The 18836-nt window shown below is 39.7% G+C and overlaps 1 protein-coding gene across 1 annotated transcript in view; it reads right to left on the minus strand.

Moving 5' to 3' along the window:
• b3glcta (beta 3-glucosyltransferase a) overlaps positions 1–18836 on the minus strand; it is a 102391-nt gene that overhangs the window by 59674 nt on the left and 23881 nt on the right. Inside the window, exon 3 of the mRNA XM_083887190.1 lies at positions 7761–7800. Within this exon, the coding sequence (XP_083743316.1) occupies positions 7761–7800 (40 nt within the window). The remainder of the gene's footprint in view (positions 1–7760; positions 7801–18836) is intronic.

The raw sequence follows: 18836 nt of genomic DNA on the forward strand, positions 1-18836 counted from the left end.
GGTTCTCCTGAACAGCAGATCCTCCTGCTCCGGGCACTAGTCCGGGCACATCTGGTTGCGTACATTAAACCGCAGAAGAAGAATAACGTCCGTTGTGGAGGTGTTTCACGAGCGACAGTGTCTTCTGACTCTGGGTCTGACTCCGGGTCAAAGGTCGTCAAAGGGACTGTGGCGGGGAGTCGTGAAGAAGCTATTTTTAAACATTAATAAAAAATGTTCTGATAATGAGGAGCAGTGCATCCACCGTTCCAGAGGGGGGAGCTGCACTTCTGAGAGCGGGTGTGCTAATTATGTCACTTCCGGGTATTGGCCAATCACAAGACAGTTGGGAAGGCTCTACGCTGGCTGGCCAATAACAACACACTCTGTCTTCTGGGTATGAGATTTCAGTCTGAAACCCCGCGGCTGAGGAGAGCGTCAGTAAGGAGAGATTTCTATCAGCTCGTTTACAGCAACTAAGAGGTTTTTGACCATAAAAACAAGTTAATGTATGTAAGTAGACCTCCATAACTAACATATATGTGCGACAGCACCACTTTATGTGAGCTTTAAATTGTCAAAACAGTATTTTAACACACAGTACGTTGTAAATAACTGCCAGACATTGGAAATTATTCTGGAAAATATGGGCAAAGGCACTTAGTTACAGGACATTGTAATAAGCAAAACAATAGGTGTTAAAGGGTTAAGTGTGAATGTGACCATGAATCAACAGCTACGTCATCAACATGCGCCTTCTTCCTCTTACGACTGTTGTAACCAGCACTTTGAATGCTCTGTTTATGTCAGTGAACTAATGACCAATATTTGGTGAACAGCGTTTCATGGAGACGCTCATAAAAAAATAATCACATTTTCCTTCATCGACTTTTTGCATATTTAATTTGCCAAACATTGAAATGGATATGACACTCTACACGACCTGACATTTCCTCCACCACATCACCAGCCTGACATTTGTTGGTCTTGAGTGAAATGTCACTTCCATTAACATATGCATGGGTGGCGGCAGAATGTCAACACCCCCGTTAGCATGAGGTAATGGCAGAGTCATAACAGGTGATTCCGTCACAAGGTTTAATGTGTTCAGTAGTTTTGTTTTATGACTAAATCCCAATTTAATGGCATCGAAGGTCCCTCAAGAGACGAAGCCAAAGCCTTGGTCACAGATGAATTTCTTTTTCGATCCAAACCAGAGGCGTGTGAGCCTTGTGCTCATTTATCTCTCCCCTCATGCCTTCACTATTCCTCAGAGGCCACTTCATAAAAGAAAGACTGTATCAGCCTTGAAATGTATTGGCTGAAATGAAGCACGGGAGATTTCAGGCGCCTTCTGTCTCTGATCTTGTGTATTAAGAGCCACATTTCAACGGCCATCACCATCTGGTCGATGGGAAATTGGTGCGAAAATCTTTCAGGCTTTTTTTTTCTTTCAAATTTTAATCCGCGATATGACTTTTTACTCAACGCATCAGTTCCAATATGTACTGTGTTATAAAATAAAAATACAATTTGACAACAGTGATACAGTGTTACCCATCCTTATGTAGCCTTCAGTTAGCATCAAAACTCATAAGATATTGAGTTGGTCTATCGTGGACGACTGCAAAAACATGATGGTCTTCAGCAGAGCTGACCTGACTTTTGATATTAACCCTTGAACACCTGGACCTTAATAGAATGTCCTTTAAGTGCTTTTGCCCATTGTTCCAGAATGTGCTGCATGTTAAAATACTGTTTTAACAATTTAACCGCAAAAAAAAAACTGAATTGAAATTTGAACAGTATAACACATATTTAAAGTGCATTTTTTTAGTCTTTGTCTCTCAAAGTGCAAAAACAGGCCAAAAAAACCTGCAAAATAGGTAGATAGATAGATCCTTTAATAATCCTTACAGGAAACGACAGTGTCACAGCAGCTTCAAGACAGACATAACACCACATTTCCTCACAGCATCCATACCTAATAAGTTAAAAGACTTAAACTAAACTAAGTACAGGTGTTCTTTGTCACTCTTTGGCGACAAAGGCGCTGATTCTCCAGCTTCCTGAAACAGCGCAATTGATTTTACTGTAATAACTACAACATGTTGGCTTTGACGTGCAACTTCTCACCTTCCAGAAAGCGTTGTAATTTTGCCGATAGCACAAACCGTCGCGTAACTATGGTGATGCAAAGTGCACTTGTTCAAACGTGTCGTCGATAGCGATACGTTCGGTGTTAAAGGGTTAATATAAAAGGTTACCCATAACCTCAGCTATTCATCCAATCATGTGATTGCTCAATTAATTATCATCGTTTTATCTTCAACAGGGATATCGATGTCTCTTCAAGGTGGAGGGATTATATCTATCAACCGGCCTTGGCACACACGTGTCCGACTGGGAGACCGCTGACCCCAGATAAGTGGTACAAAACGATGACGACAACAACAAACATTTTATCTTCAATTTCTGCCAAAAGAAAATTATGTAACCTATTTTTTTTTACACAGTATACCTTTAATACAAAAATGACCACATGACCAAAATACGAGCTATTATACTCTAATGAAAGGTAAGAACTAGCATATAACATACAGTACATGGTTCTCAAACTGCGGTACGTGAACCACCAGTGAAATCAGAAATACTGTTCAACTGTATGCTAAACAGGGTATGTGATCAGAGTGCAGGAACACGACTGCGGGAAAAGTCTGGAGCTGACTTTGTTCGACCTATTTACACCACTGTATTTTAACGTTTAAGAGCTCAGTATTTTCTCAGGTGGTACGGTATACAAAATTTTGAGAAACACTGACGTAGAACCATCCCGAATAAATCGATCAATTCGCAGCCTTTGCAATTTGCTGAGTCGTTTCCAACTGTGTGCAAATGCTCACACTGTAAGAGAAAGCAGGAGTAGAAAGAATCAAAGCTGACGCTGGAGTGTGAAGTGTTGAACTCTGCACTGAAGTGTGGACCGTGTTGCTCTCGGTGAACGGCCCCCGGCCCCGCAGTGTCGTCCCCCTCACTGATGCAAATCAATCGCGACAATTCCTTAGAGCGGAATGGCAGACGTTGCCAAGTGGCAGAGACGCCGGGAGCTGGCTGACCTCTGGGCACGACTGCACCTCTGTCATCTCCATCAGTGTCACAGAGCAGGTGTGTGGAGTCACCGGAGCCGTGATGGGGTCGCTTCATTTCAGCCCCGGAGTGTCTGCTGTTGCCACCCGAGCAGTTTAAACAAACACAAATCCGCAGCAAAACAACCGAGAGGAAACACAAAAGTAAAGCATGTGTGTGAATGGAGAGGATGGAACTAAATTTGGATTTAAAGGTACATCCTGTAAGGAAATATTTTATACTGAACGATAGTCATAAAATGACTGTGATATTTGTAATTGGAGGTTTAAATGGGAACATTCTATATGCTATTTCTACAAGTTAACCTAGTTCCCTGGTAATGAAAATGTCTGTGACATGCTTTGGTCAAAATACCTTAAGGATGAAGCACCACAGCAGTTCAAGTTAGTTTCCTGTGTCTCCTTTGTATTTAAAGAGACAGGCACTCAAAAGCGAGCGTTATGAACAGGGCTGTTTTTGCAGAGTGATTGAACTGCTGTGGTGCTTCCTTCTTAAGGTGTTTTGACCAGATAATGTCATTGGGACACCAGGGAACTAGGTTAACTTGTAGAAATAGGGTATAATATGTCTACTTTAAATGCTGACAGTCACAGTTCCAAATATTATCCAAGTCGCCAAAAAAAGTATGTAATGCAGATAAATAAGGCAACTTTAATGAGGAATGTCTGCAAAACTCAAGAGGGATGATGTTCTGTGAGCTGGGTCACGACGCCGCACAGGGAACAATGAAACTGTCAAGACAGATCCAGAGCTGTCAGTGCCAGCACAGGCTCGGAGATGACAGAGGATGTCAATAAGCTCATTTCCATAGCAGGCCCCGACTCCACATGCAGCGGCTGATTGCACTGGTGTAATACTCGCTGCACTCCAGTGACTCCCATCATTGGACTCTTCAAGACAACAATCTTCAGAATCAGCCGGCTCCCCCCATCTCTTCCTCTCCCAGTGTCGCAAAATCTTCTTGGCCAAACTAACCATGACCACAGAACCAGGACTTAATAGTCAATCAGGCATTTGGTGATTTTCAATCTGGAAGACCCCCAAATTTCAATACTGTTGCGAGTTTGATTTAGCCATATAAAAATAACCGACATCCCCTATAGGCAATCGGTGCAGCACAGAAACTGTGTGTCACGCAGCAAGCAATGATTTTTCTATCATCCTCATTCTCATATTAATACAGACTTATAATTGCTGCACGGAAGATCAATGGGGAACATGGTGTGTTTAACTTCAAGCTTATTCCCCAAAAGGTCAGTGTCATAAATATCTCGGTAAAACAGAGAGAGGAGGAGAGGGAGCAGGAAACGAGGGAGCAAACCCACAGAGACGGGGAGATACGAGTGTGTGGACCTGGATTTATGTCTTTGTCAGGACCAGAATATACAGAGAGAGGAGATAGAGGTAGGATAATATAAAACAAATATACCGTGAGGTTGCCCTTAAGAATCTGCCTTTATATTTGTGATTTGGCGTGAATTCATATAAACTCTGGATATTAACTCTCAGGTTACGTCACTCAACCAAAGCGATAGAAGCGTTTCCATCATACAGTTCTAGCCCGGCACTTCTCTACTGCTTTTTTAGTTTTTCCATCAGTGATAGCACCTGCTGCTTTTTTAGTACCTGCTCTGATGAGGGTCTGTAAATGTCCTCGCTTTTTGAAAAAATATTCGCTTTCTGAAAATGTCCTCACTTTTTGAAAATGTCCTCACTTTTTGAAAAATATTCACTTTCTGAAAATGTCCTAATTTTATGAAAATGTCCTCACTTTATGAAAATGTCATCTTTTTGAAAATGTCCTCACTTTATGAAAATGTCCTCACTTTATGAAGATGTCCTCACTTTATGAAAATGTCATGACTTTTTGAAAATGTCCATGCTTTCTATAAATGTCCTTGCTTTTTTCGAATTCCTCAATTTATGTAATGTCCTCACTTTATGAAAATGTCCTTACATTTTGAAAATGTCCTCACTTTATGAAAATGTCCTTACATTTTGAAAATGTCCTCACTTTATGAAGATGTCATGACTTTTTGAAAATGTCCTCACTTTATGAAAATGTCATGACTTTTTGAAAATGTCCATGCTTTCTATAAATGTCCTTGCTTTTTTCGAATTCCTCAATTTATGAAAATGTCCTCACTTTTTGAAAATGTCATGACTCTGAAAATGTCCTCAAAATGTCCTCAAAGACGCTGATTCTCTGGATTCCAGCACAGAGTGTAATTACCGTAATAACCACATGGTGGCTTTTAACGTGCAACTTCTCAGCTTTCAGAAGCGGTCAGAATTTTTCCAGGAGCCCAAACTGTCGAGTAACTACGGCGACTCAAACGTGTCGTCAGCGTGTTTAATACATGATGCCTTGTTTTCTCCAGAAACAAAAGAAAACATCATAATTCTCTTCTGAGTTGAAGAAACACTGAGTGATTATTTATGACACCGTCTTAAAGGTCACCGGCTTCATCTTTTGATGTTTGCTGTGATGAAACAACAGAAATTCCGACTCCTCTCTAATTGTGTTTCTTTGAATTCACGCACACAAAAACCTTTATTTGTGCTGCGACAGAAGAGAATCACAGCGGCACAACTGTTCTGCGCGGGCTGAATTTTTCAGATAGCTGTCTGTTTGTGTTTGCGCTCTGAGCGCTGAGCGGCCAAACGAGAGCGTTATGAAGTTGTTTTTGTGTGCTTTAGCGTCTGCAGTGACCCGGCTGACTGAACAACAGGCACAGGTCCAGGAAACTGGTTCCAGAGTTCACTGCAGGCTCCCAAACATCAGACCCTCAGATGGTGATTGTTTGAGCTCCCTGAAGCATGAAAGTCATGCACTGGCTGTCGTTATGAACTTCCTCGTTGCTGTCGAATCCATAAAGAGACCGGACTTTATTTATGACAAAACAGTCTGGGGAAACTCTGAAGATCTGATTTTCAAGAAGACATTTGACAAAAGCCTCAACCTTTTTTTTTTTTAATACAACTTTCATTTTATAGGATTTTGGGGGGATTAGATCTCAACACTGCTTGGACATTTTCGTGATAATGTCTCTGAGTGCTTAGAGCATGGCGTGCACTTCTCCCAAAACTGAATAATCCCCAGGAACAGTTCATCTCGCTGAATGTCAACCGACATTGATCCGGATATCAAACACAACAGCAGAGAAACACAGAAACAGCCGCGCCGAGCGCTAATCCAATCAGAGGCGGGTGAACAGAATTATTGAAAAACATTAACGTTAAACAGCCCGGAATTAAAAACTCTGAGATGAAATTGTAAATGAATTTGCATGAACTGAATCAACATGGCTGGACTCAAATAAATTATAATCCTGAAATGTTTTAGGCCAACAAAAGGATGATTAAGCACTTATTGTTTCCCCGACTAATGAGTCATCACTGAAGTTTAAATTACATTAGTTCAAGTGTTGGTAAAACAGTAAAATACTCCATAAAATGTCTATTAAACAAAGACCCCCCAAAAAGAGAAAATTATCAAAGTAATTCAGATAAATAACGACCCCCAAAACTTGGAAAATTATCTAAATAATTCGGATAAACAAAGACACCCAAAAATTGGAAATTTATTTCAATAATTCGGATAAAGTACGAGCCCCCAAATGGGAAAAATTATCTAAAAAAAATTGGAAAAACAACGACCTCCAAAAATGGAAAATGATCTCAATAATTCAGAAAAAAGACTCCAAAAATTGGAAAAACATCTTCATAATTCGGATGAACAATGATCCCTAAAATGGAAAATTATCTAAATAATTCAGATTAAAGATAACCCACACAAAATTGAAAATTATCTAAATAATTTGGATAAACAACAATCCCCCCAAAATGGGACATTTATCTAAATAATTCGGAACAAAGACCCCCGAAATTATCTAATTTAATTGAATGCAATACACTTAACTTAAAGGGATAGTTCGGAATTTTGAACATAAGACCTATTTTCCAACTCAGCGGGTGTGATGGAGACGTCTGGAGACGTTTTCAAGAAATTTTATTTAGTTTTTCTAGTTGCCAAGTTCGATGGTGCTATGGCTAGCGCAAGTCAATGGTACACGTTAGCATGGCATTAGAAAGACCCATACCGACTCCACAGTGCACCCGAGGCAAATCAATTGTAACGGCAGACAATCGATGTACATCAGCGCTGCTGCTGCTGCTGAGACATAAATCCTTCAAATTGCAAGGTTAGTTTTGTTTTTATTATTTGTTATTATTATTATTATTATATTATTCTATCAACACAGATATGTACATCGATAGTCTGCCGTTACAATCGATTTGCCTCGGGTGCACTGTGGAGTCGATACGAGTGTTTCTAATGCCATGCTAACGTGTACCATTGACTTGCGCTAGCCATAGCACCAGCGAACTTGGCAACTAGAAGAACTAAATTACATTTCTTGAAAACGTCTCCAGACGTCTCCATCACCCAGGCTGAGTTGGAAAACATGTCTTATGTCCAAAAAAACAACATCAGACATGTTCACTATGGATTTAACTTCCATATGTACAAATAATTCACACTCCGATCTATTGTTCTACTTTGTCTTTGCCTTTGTCTCCGTTGTTGTCCTGACTTTTGCTGCTAATTAGAAAAACCAAACAGGACTCACCCAGTTGATTGTTGTGGACGTCGTGCTTATCGTCCTGGCTCTGAAAAGACACAGAGAGACACGGTGATAATTAAGAGCGTCAGCGACGTCGTCTTCACACAATGACCCGCATCGATCCGCTGTTTTGTCTCGACGCGGAAACCTGTTGCAGGAACAACACGCCGCTTCCTCTGCGTAATCACTCATTAGGACTTAGTGATGCTAAACATAGGAAGCCGCAGAGGGTTATTTGAAGGAATAATGAGCGATATCTCACATCATTAGTCCGTCTTAATTGTGTGGATTTTGTGCCTGCGGCATTTAAGCGCAGTACATTCAGCTCAATTAAGGCTCTGAACGCCGCGCCACCTCCGGAGTTGTCAGAGCCGACGCGGGGACACAGAGTGACGGGTAAATCAATCACAAGTCATGCTAACTTTGAAGAGCTGTCTTTTTTTGTACCTCTGTCTTTTTTTCAGAATATTTTCAGTCTCGGGTGAAAACAGAGTTCCGGCCGCTTCCACAGCAGCACAGTATTAATAGATAATGACAAAGCAAGGCCTGTTTTTTGATTTATGACTTCCTCTAGACTAACAATCATTTCACTGGCAAGCTGTTGCAGCCTTCAGAGAGATTAACTCAGTCATAAATTCACTCTGAGCTGGTGCGGGGTGCGGTGGTTACACGGCACCGCTGCAGTTTTGGTGGCATTGAACGTGCCGTATGTTCACCACACGTTCACAGAGTAAAGAAAACATCTTTTAGAGGTCAAAGTGTGGAGCATTTAGGAGGCTTATTTTGCAGAAATTGAAGAAAGTCAGTTAATCTCAGAACCCTGACTATAATCTCAGGAATGGAAAAAAGTCAGAATTCTGAGATTGACCGATTCCTGATTTTAATTTCAGAATTATGATTTTTTATCTGAGAATTCGGACTTTTTCCTGTTTCTAAGATTAAAATAAGAATTATGATTTTAATCGGAGAATTCTGACTTCAGCCTAAGAAACAGAAACAAATCTGAACTCTGAGATTAAAATACAAATTCTGAGATTGACCGACTTCTGACATTAATTTCAGAATTTTGATTTTAATCTCAGAATTTACTTTAATCTCAAAAACAGAAACAAGTCAGAATTCTGAGATTGGCCGACTCCTGAATTTAATCTCAGAATTCTGACTTTAATCTGAGAAACAAAAAAAAAATCTGAAATCTGAGATTTAAATCAAAATTCTGAGATTGAATGACTTCCGACTTTAATCTGAGAAACAGAAAGAAATCAGAATTATGAGATTAATCTCAGAATCCATGCTTTTTTTTGGCCCTTATACTCTTCCGTGCATTAGAAAGAAGGAGTTTATATGTAAATAATTTGCAATTACTTCACCCACATAAACCCTATCTAAAAAAAAAAAAAAAAAAAAAGTAACTAGTAAGTCAGTTAGTAAAAACTAACTACGTAAAGTTGTAAACTAACACTAAAAATGTAAATATGTAAAATAATGTTAAATGATGAACCTTTCTGGTACAAGAAGGCCATAGTTCCATTACGATGTTGGGAACAGAAAAGATGAGCACACAAATCCTTAATTTGTCTGCAGTTACTTATTCTTAAACACTTGACATTTCATTTCATTTATCCATTTTGTGATCTCCACATCGTTCTAATTTCTACATCTGCACAAATCCTACATCAAGTGTTACAACAAACGCAAAACAAGAACCTTTTCAAGATTATGGACAAAACGGTAGAAAAAGTCACCCACGACATCAAGTCATACAAGGATTGGTGCAAACATGCTCCGGCTGTCGTCTCCTGTTCCTTCTAGATGATGAGAGTTGGAGGTAAATGTATGCACAGGCAGACAAGATCATATCAGCGTGATTTAATTCAGAGGGAACAAGACGACAGGCTTAATTGGAGTCAGTAACGTTAGTCATGCCCACAAGGTTTCTGTCTCATCACTCACGACTCCTCTGAAATCATTTCCTCAGCTGAAGAGTGAGGGAAGAAAACAGTCGTCTCATAAACCCTGAAGAAGACGATCGCTTATCAGATAATTGCTCATAAATCTGTCAAACTTGGAAATCTAATTAAGGTGGAACATTTTACAGACACAAATGGTTCATCGGTTTAAATATATATATATATAAAAAAAAAAAATACACTGATACATGGGAGAGGTGGACCTAATAATGTGTCAGGCTGATAAACAGAGTTTTTTTTTGTTTAATCATAAGCAGCGGCAGATTAAATGGCCAAATAATTAACTCTGTTTGTGTGCTTACACATTTGTTGTTCTCAGAGAATTGACATACATGCCACGAAGACCGTAAAAGGTAATCGTTTCATTCTCGCAGCACGGAAACAAGAAGCAGTAGCAGAGACAGACTTTGGGGTTTGTGAATGTTTGAGTATCGTTAAAGGTGCATTATGTAATAAATCTAAAGCAACTGGCCATAAAATCCTCCTAATATGTCACAGAGACTCAGGAATAATGTTCATATAACAAACTGAACTCACCAACAACAACAGTACAGACAAAATATTTGCATTAAAAATATATTTTCCAGACTGCAAATCATGTTTATGTTTTGAAATCATGTTTTGGCATGTGGCGCCACCTACCGCCGTCTACCAATCATTGCAGTCACTAGAGTCTCAGCTGCCGAGCAACCACGGGTTGCCAGTTACGTCAGAAAACGAAACCTAAAAGACCTTGGTATTTTGAATTTGAATGTAGTAACTGTTTTTGGCCACATTCTTACATATGGCACCTTTAAGCTGTTATATTTTACAGTTGATGGAGGATAAAAAGAGCCAAACATGTTGGCAAAAAAAACATGGATGCTTCATTTTAAAAGGCTGGCACAGAGCTGATACAGTGTCCAATAATGTTTTACACTATACTGACTGTCACGGTTGCAAAGAAAACTTATTATCATCGGCGTATCATCTGTTTTAAGCTGAGGATCTGAACATCATCTTGTATTAGGTTGTATCACAATTCTACAAATCCTTGGATGCCATTTTAGACTTGTCTTGTTTAGTCCAGGATCATTAGTTTTATGTCATCATATGATGATTGTCTACACACAAAGCTATCGCTTTAGCAGCAATAAGCTTGTTGGCTAGCTAGCTATCTCATTAATAGGGTTACCCTGCCACATAAATCAAGATGTATTATTCATATTATGTGACACCTTCAAAAGTGTACTCAGATAAATCCCACCAGTGCTCACCGATCGCACACGGATGCCTGTATTTACTCCAGTTAGCTAACAACAGCCTGCGTATCCAGACACGTATTGAATTGTCGTCTTAAGGAAAGACACTGAGAAGCCACAAATACGCATTACATAACAACAGGTTTATGTGGAGGGAAAAGCGCTCAAAAGGGAAGAGCTGCATAATCCAAAAATAAACCACAGAGCAGGTAACAGTTTCAGAGATCTCTGAAGATAACTGAAGGAAACTCTCAGTCAGGCGGCGGCGGCGAGGGAACAGTAAATCAGAACGCTGTCACTGCCAAACAAAATAAATCAAGGCCTCCAGAGAGATGGATTAAGTGATGGAGGAGTGAAATGTTACCAATTATGTATATTGATTGTGTGTGTGTGCGTGTGTGTGTGTGTTAAGGGTGTGTTCATGTGAGTGTTGAATTATTATGACCCTGAATGAGCTCAATGACTGATGTCATTTGGCTTTTAATTAGGCTTTAATGACAGCCAAACAGTAGCAGCCGTTTCACATAAGGTCCTGTGTATGTAAGGAAATATTTTCAAATGAGCCGCAGTGGGGGTAGAAAAGCAGCGCAGTCAGTGTCATGAAACACATTGTTTTCGGTATATGAAAGGTTAAAGGTCACTTTATTGAAGTTAGCACTTGAGGAGTCCTTTTGCTTATATTGATCACTGTACCTGGCAAGCTGCAAACTCCCGTTTCACTTTACTGCAAAGCCCTGTGCTCTGTTTGTTCTTAATGGCCATGAAGGCATCACTCTGGTTTATTTCATCCTCTCAGCTGTATCCACAGCAGCACAAGCCCTTTGTTTGGAAACTGACCATCTGCTTAAAGTGTGCAGCATTTAGGAGGGGTTTACTGGCAGGCTGGAATTTAATAAACCACCCAAGAGTGTGTTTTGTTTAAGTATATAATCTCTTTTAAGTCTGTGAAGGTTCTTCATCATTCAGGTCATGGTTGTCTTTCAGTGTCATTTAGCTTCTACAAGATGTTTCACCTCTATTTCAAAAGGCTTCTTCAGTTCTGATTTTGGTGTGGAGTCTCCAATGACGGTGTTTTCCAGTTGTAGTCTTATTTTTGAGTCTTAAGTTTCAACTGGATCCCCCCAAAACAACATGTGGAGCGTTGTTAACGACTGGTGATGCTATCGATGAGAACTCAACAAAATGGCAAACCTGATATATTTCCGTCCTTATTTTTTTCCCTGTCTTCCCAACTCGGAGGTGACGTCACTCAAATTTACAACTTCCAACGCACAGTAAACTTATCTTATAACAGCTCTACGGAGGCTTCACCTACATAAACACAACGCATTAACCAATTAACAGTTGAGCGGTTGGGGGAGAGTGGAGAGCGTTGTGAATATTTACATCCGTTCTGTTAAAACCATCATAGTTCTCTGACAAGCTTGGGAAAAGGAGGGGCTACGCAATCTGCTGCATCACCGTTACATATCACTATTCTCTCTAATTCTGACACACTGGTCCTTAAACTAAACAGGGGTTATTTGATATGTTGATATTCATCAGTGATGTTTTACATGAGTGCTCGCACACTAACCACCAATGTACCGCAGATGGGATTTGAATGTCCTTTAATGATTTCTCATTGTCTCCATTTAGTCTATTCTGACAACACATTTATCAACAGAACACCGTCTGGTCTGGTTAATTTAAAACACTGTGGACTGAAGAGGATCCAGAAGTCCTGGACCAGTCTATCCATACATGGCACACAGGGTTTCACAGTTATGGTCAAAATAGGAGTTAAGCGGAAATTACATTCATGCTCGCGTACAAATCTGGTTGTCCGCCTTGGCTGAAACATGCACTGCTGTAGATAAATACATGACTAACAGTGGCTTTATTATGCACTGCTGTTTTGTAAGATGGATTTTCTTTTCCATTTCAATGGAACAATTTGTGATCCGGCTGAAAAACAGCTATCATTACAAGGAAAATGTATATCAAATTTACTGTATATGTTCAAAAAACATAATTTTACAAAATATACCTCACTCTTTGGGTGCACACATCCTGAAATCTCAACAAGCTGAGACACATGATGACTGCAGATCTGTGCATGGTGTTACCTATAAATGATCTAATATTCTGCAGCAGAGTGAGTGAACTCGGGTCAGGCCTGGCATCATTTTCACTATTACTGAGAGATGAATCACTCTCAGCTCAGAGAACTCATCCATTTATGTCCTGCTCTGTGTCCACGCACAGGTAACACTCTCCTTTACTCTGTCTGGCAGCAAGCTGTCAGCCATTTGCAGAAGGAATCAGACACATAGAGGTGTAAAAAAGGGAACTGCTTCACTGTCCATCCAAAGGGTTTAGCTTCACCATCCCATGAGCAAGTCTGACCAGTGGCAGCACTGATGCAAACAGGCATAAACCACAGAGCAGCAGCAGCAGGTCTACAGTGGATAGAGGTTTTCTCAGCTCATGTAGACACACATAATCTGTGTTCGAGAAACACCTTCACCCACTGAATGGGAATGTGATGCGGTCAAAAACACGGGCTAAGACAACACTTCGATTCCCGACAAATCAATCAACCAACTGCCCACCCAAGTCACAAACCAATTAAACCAAATAACTCAACTACCTAACCAACCAGCAACCAATCAACCACCCATCTACCCAACGACCCAACCACAAACCTACCAACAATTGTTCAACCACCCACCCATTTCACCAAATAACCAACCAACCAACAAACCACCCATCTACCCAACCAACCAACTACTCAAGCACCCATCCATCTAATCAACCAACCACAAACCAATCAACCAATTACCCACCCAAGTCACAAACCAATTCAACCAAATAACCCAACTAACAAACCAACCAGCAACCAATCAACCACCAATCTACCCAACGACACAACCACAAACCTACCAACAATTATTCAACCACCCAACCATTCCAACAAATAACCAACCAACCAACCACCCATCTACCCAACCACCCAACTACTCAAGCACCCATCCAATCAACCAACAAACCAACAACAATCTCTCAACCAACCACCCCGTCTACCCAACGACCCAACCACAAACCTACCAACAATTGTTCAACTACCCACCCATTCCACCAAATAACCCACCAACCAACCAACCAACAATCTCTCAACCAACCACCCGTCTACCCAACCAACCCACCAACAAACAATCAATGAATAACCCATTCATTAAACTAACAAACTCAGGCAATCAATCAACCAACCAACCACCAAGCCAATCCTTCTTAACAACCCAGCTGACCATAACCTTCTTTTAATTTTGGAAGATACATATATAAAATAATTCTTACATCACTCTTATAAATATGTGGTTTAACTACAGCAGCAGCAGTAGCAGCTCTTCTGTGGGCAAAGGTTATCTCAGTTCATGTGGACATGTATAAGTTCCTCAAAGAAGAAAAAAACATCTTCAACGCACTTAATGTGAATGTGATGCAGTCAAGGACACCAGCTAAGACAACCCTTTGATCCCCGTCTTTGATTTGGAAACTCTTCACATAAATTCAAGGCCTCCTGCTACATCGCTCTGTCCTCCAGGGAACAGACGCTCCACTGATGTGTGTGTGACCCGTCAGGTCACATTAACTTTCTGTTCACTGATGACAGGAATGTTTCAACGGTGCTTGATTTTCCTTCTTTCTCTCTCTCGCTGTCTGTTTTTTAGGTAAACCTTCAGATGATACAGGAAAATGTATTAAAGCTGGAACCTCATGAAGGTTAAAATAATTTGTGATAATATTTTGCTTGTGAAAAATACATGAAAACATGCTAGTGAAACTGAAATGTTGCTTAAACTAATTTCTCTTTGAACTAACTCACACTGAGAATCTGTCTGGCAGTCAAATTATTACTACATATATGAATATATATATATATATATGTATATATATATATGTATATATACATATACATATACATACATATATATATATATATATATATATATATATATATATATATATATATATATATATATATACATATATTTTTACATATATGTATATACACATTCATTTGGACTCCAGCTCCAACCCTTAGCTTTGACCTGGAAATATGTATATATATATATATGTATATATATATATATATATATATTGTGAAATCCAGGTTGTTACATTTCTTTTGATAATGAGGAGACTGTGTAATGAGTGTGTGCTCTGTCATCAACAAAGTTGTCATTACCTTGTTTAACAAGCCCTGAAGGTTCTAAACAAACAGTTCAGTCACTGCTGAGAACGCTGTGTTTTATTGTAATCTCGGACTCAGCGAGATCTCCCTTCTGGTTACGTAAACAGCGGTTCTCCTGAACAGCAGATCCTCCTGCTCCGGGCACTAGTCCGGGCACACCTGGTTGCGTACATTGAACCGCAGAAGAAGAATAACGTCCGCTGTGGAGGTGTTTCACGAGCGACAGTGTCTTCTGACTCTGGGTCTGACTCTGGGTCAAAGGTCGTCAAAGGGACTGAGGCGGGGAGTCGTGAAGAAGCTATTTTTAAACACTGTTAAAACAATGTTTTGATAATGAGGAGCAGTGCATCCACATTCCAGAGGGGGGAGCTGCGCTTCTGAAAGTGGGTGTGCTGAATATGTCACGTCCGGGTACTTGCCAATCACAAGACAGTTGGGAAGGCTCTACGCTGGCTGGCCAATCACAACACAGTCTGTCTTCTGGGGGTGAGATTTATGTCTGAAATATCGCGGCTGAGCACAGCGTCAGAAAAGACAGATTTCTATCGGCTCGTTTACAGCAACTCGGAGCTTTTTGACCATAAAAACAAGTTAATGTATGTAAGTAGACCTCCATAACTAACATAATATATGTGCAACAGGACCACTCTATGTGAGCTTTAAAGATGGTACTGTGGAATCAGACATCGAACACCAAACAATTTAATCAACCAGACCAAAGCCATTGACCAGACTTGCTTGAAAAATCACTGAAACAATGAATCAATGATTGAATTGGATGCAGATTTATCTTTGCGACAGCAGAGAAATCAAACGCTGCTTCCAGCTGAAGAAAAGACTAAAAGGAAGAGCGATTTTATCCGACGAACACACAAGATTTATGTCAGTGGGAACAGATCGTCTCAAGGCTGTGAGCTGAAGACAGAGAAGTATTAAGGGAAGAGAGCGACTAACACATTTGCTGGTTTTTGGTCATTAACCAGGATTTGTGTAGAGAAACGATTGACAATCACATTCAGATCAGTGATTGTGTAATGACACAAAACACTGAGACTAGAGGTCACAACATGATCCAGACGTGTCCTATCCAGAACCAAACCTCAAACTGATTCACAGCCTTTCTAGCCTTTACAGCACAAAAGAATCAAGGGAATTGTGAGCAATTACATTGGATTTTACCTTTATAATCACTGTTCAATGACAGTCAGCCATCACGTAATATTATTATTATTACTAATGAGTCTGATGGTACCAGAGTCAGTGAGAGAGAGAAGAAAGGGGAGGAAGAACTAATAAATCAGAGAAAAAAAAGTGTTATAAGAGTTTTAAAATCAAAACCAGACTAATTCTACTTTAATTATATTAAAGTAGTCATTACTTTAAAGTAATTAAAGTCATTCACTGTCATTTTGATTGTCAATTAAAGTGTTTTTTGACCAGTGTGAGTGGGTTTTAACCCATTGACGCCGGGAAAGCATTGCCGCATTTCTAGTATTAGAGCCGGGAGAGCGGCTGCGCATTTTATTCGACCATAGACGGCGGTAAAGTGGATACTTCAATTTCCGGGGGTATAAGGGTTCCTCGCAACATTGTTTTGAAATTACTTTGCACAAACATGGAGGACTTTGACAGCAGATAGATTTCTGAAGGCTGTGATTTTGAACAGTTTTGTCTTCGATGACGTCATCGCTGATATTTTCGAACGCGCTGAACAAATCGACCGGGATTTATGGTTAAGACATAATTATGTTTGAAGACGACGAGTTCGGCGATAACGACGATAAATACCACAGTAATCGACAGAGTGTTTACAACCGCGCAGCAGGGGGCGACAGTGGATTTAGTCAAGTCAAGTCAAGTCAAGTCACTTGACTTGACTTGGATTTACCTGCAGATGCCACAGCGCTGTAAGATATATCACCATCACATGTGAAGCAGACTGTTACAGTCATTACATGATGTTCTTGTTCTTCACACTCCATCAGGACTAAATCAAGGGACTGACACAAGTTGATATTACTCTATTTTCGTACTGTTTTTACTTGAAAACACTTTTTGAATTGTGTTCCTATATCTGCTACTGAGGCTGAGAAATCAGTCATTTAGTAGCCATTGAAGCTCAGGTTTTAGAGACATGTTTTCCAGGCATTTCAGGCCTTAATGGGTTAAAGGAAAGTGTTGGAGCTGAAGCCATAACAGACAAGTGTTGGTGAATATATAGACGTAAAGATCTGTAGCGATTTCCTGGAGTGGAATCACAAGGTTAGTAAACAAACAGAAACTAAAGCATTTAATCCCTTCACTAACAAACTTTAGTCAAACACTATTAGCGGCTCAACAAAGAGACAGAGGCTAATGTTAAACAGAGACTTAAACAAACACAGTGATTCACCAGCTCCTCACAGCACAATATCACTCGTTTACACGCACAGATTAATCGAGCTAAGGCCATAGTCTGACTAAAACAGGCAATTGGACAACTTGCACTGATCTGACTCCACCACTGTAGGTGGCGCTGTACCTTTGTACACTCTAACCCTAACCCTGTGCGTTTTGACTCAAACTGTCAATGTTGAGATTGAAAATGAAGTGCAGAACGACAGTAATCGGACTATGAATCGCATTATCCAGTATGTTAGTCTGACTAAGACAAGTTAGTCGGACTAATGTGTTGGTAACAGAATTTTCACCTATTTTGATTTTTTTTTTTTACAGTAATTAAAACAAGATCTCAAATTTCTCAAATAAAAAATTTATTACTGAATGAAATGAAATGATGAAATGAAAAACATTGACAGATTCATTAATTATGGAAAATAATCAGTAAGTTACAACCCTGACTGCAATGTTAAACTATATGTTGATATTTTAGCATTTTCACATCCGAATTAGTAAGACAATGTAATGGAATAAAAAGAAACAATGGAGGAATACTTTCATTTCACATTTGTACGGTATGCAATTGCAGTATTTACACTCTTGCAAGTTGGCATTTGAGCAATTTTTGATACAGTTCTTCAAGAGATTAGTAGAAACGCAGCATTTATAGGTTTATAAGATAAAGTATATGTATATAATAATGTTTTTTTCATATCCTCACTTTTTCTTTCATGGTAAATTGATAGAATTATATATTGCAAGGACTTGGTGGTTGTAAATTTTTGTCCATCTCTTTCAGTATCAGTGCCACTGATGTCGCTTTTATTTTTGATTCTATAAACTCACCATTCCCACTTGGTTTACACCACTCACATGGGGATTTGAGTTTTTTTTTTTAAGCACAGGACAAAAAAAAAACTGTTGCCAGCAGAGGCAACCAGACCGCACAAAAACGGACTCACACTGGTCCAAGTATGGTTGCCTCTGGCAAAAGTGCAAGTGTTACAGTCGGGCACTGCTGTGTAAGTGTTTTCAGGGTCACATTATGCTCCCTCTCCAGTGTTTCTGACCAGATTTTAACCATAACACTCTGAAAAAAGGGAAATTGTATGGGAAATATCAAGCACATGTCCCAGCATTGAGGAAAATACTGTATATTTGGCTTGTGTTGTGTTGTGTTGTGTTGTGTTGTGTTGTGTTGTGTTGTGTTGTGTTGTGTTGTGTTGTTCTGCAGTGCAAATGTGGCTTTCAGCAG

Source organism: Microchirus variegatus, assembly GCF_963457635.1.
Source record: "Microchirus variegatus genome assembly, chromosome: 3".
Lineage (NCBI taxonomy): Eukaryota > Metazoa > Chordata > Actinopteri > Pleuronectiformes > Soleidae > Microchirus > Microchirus variegatus.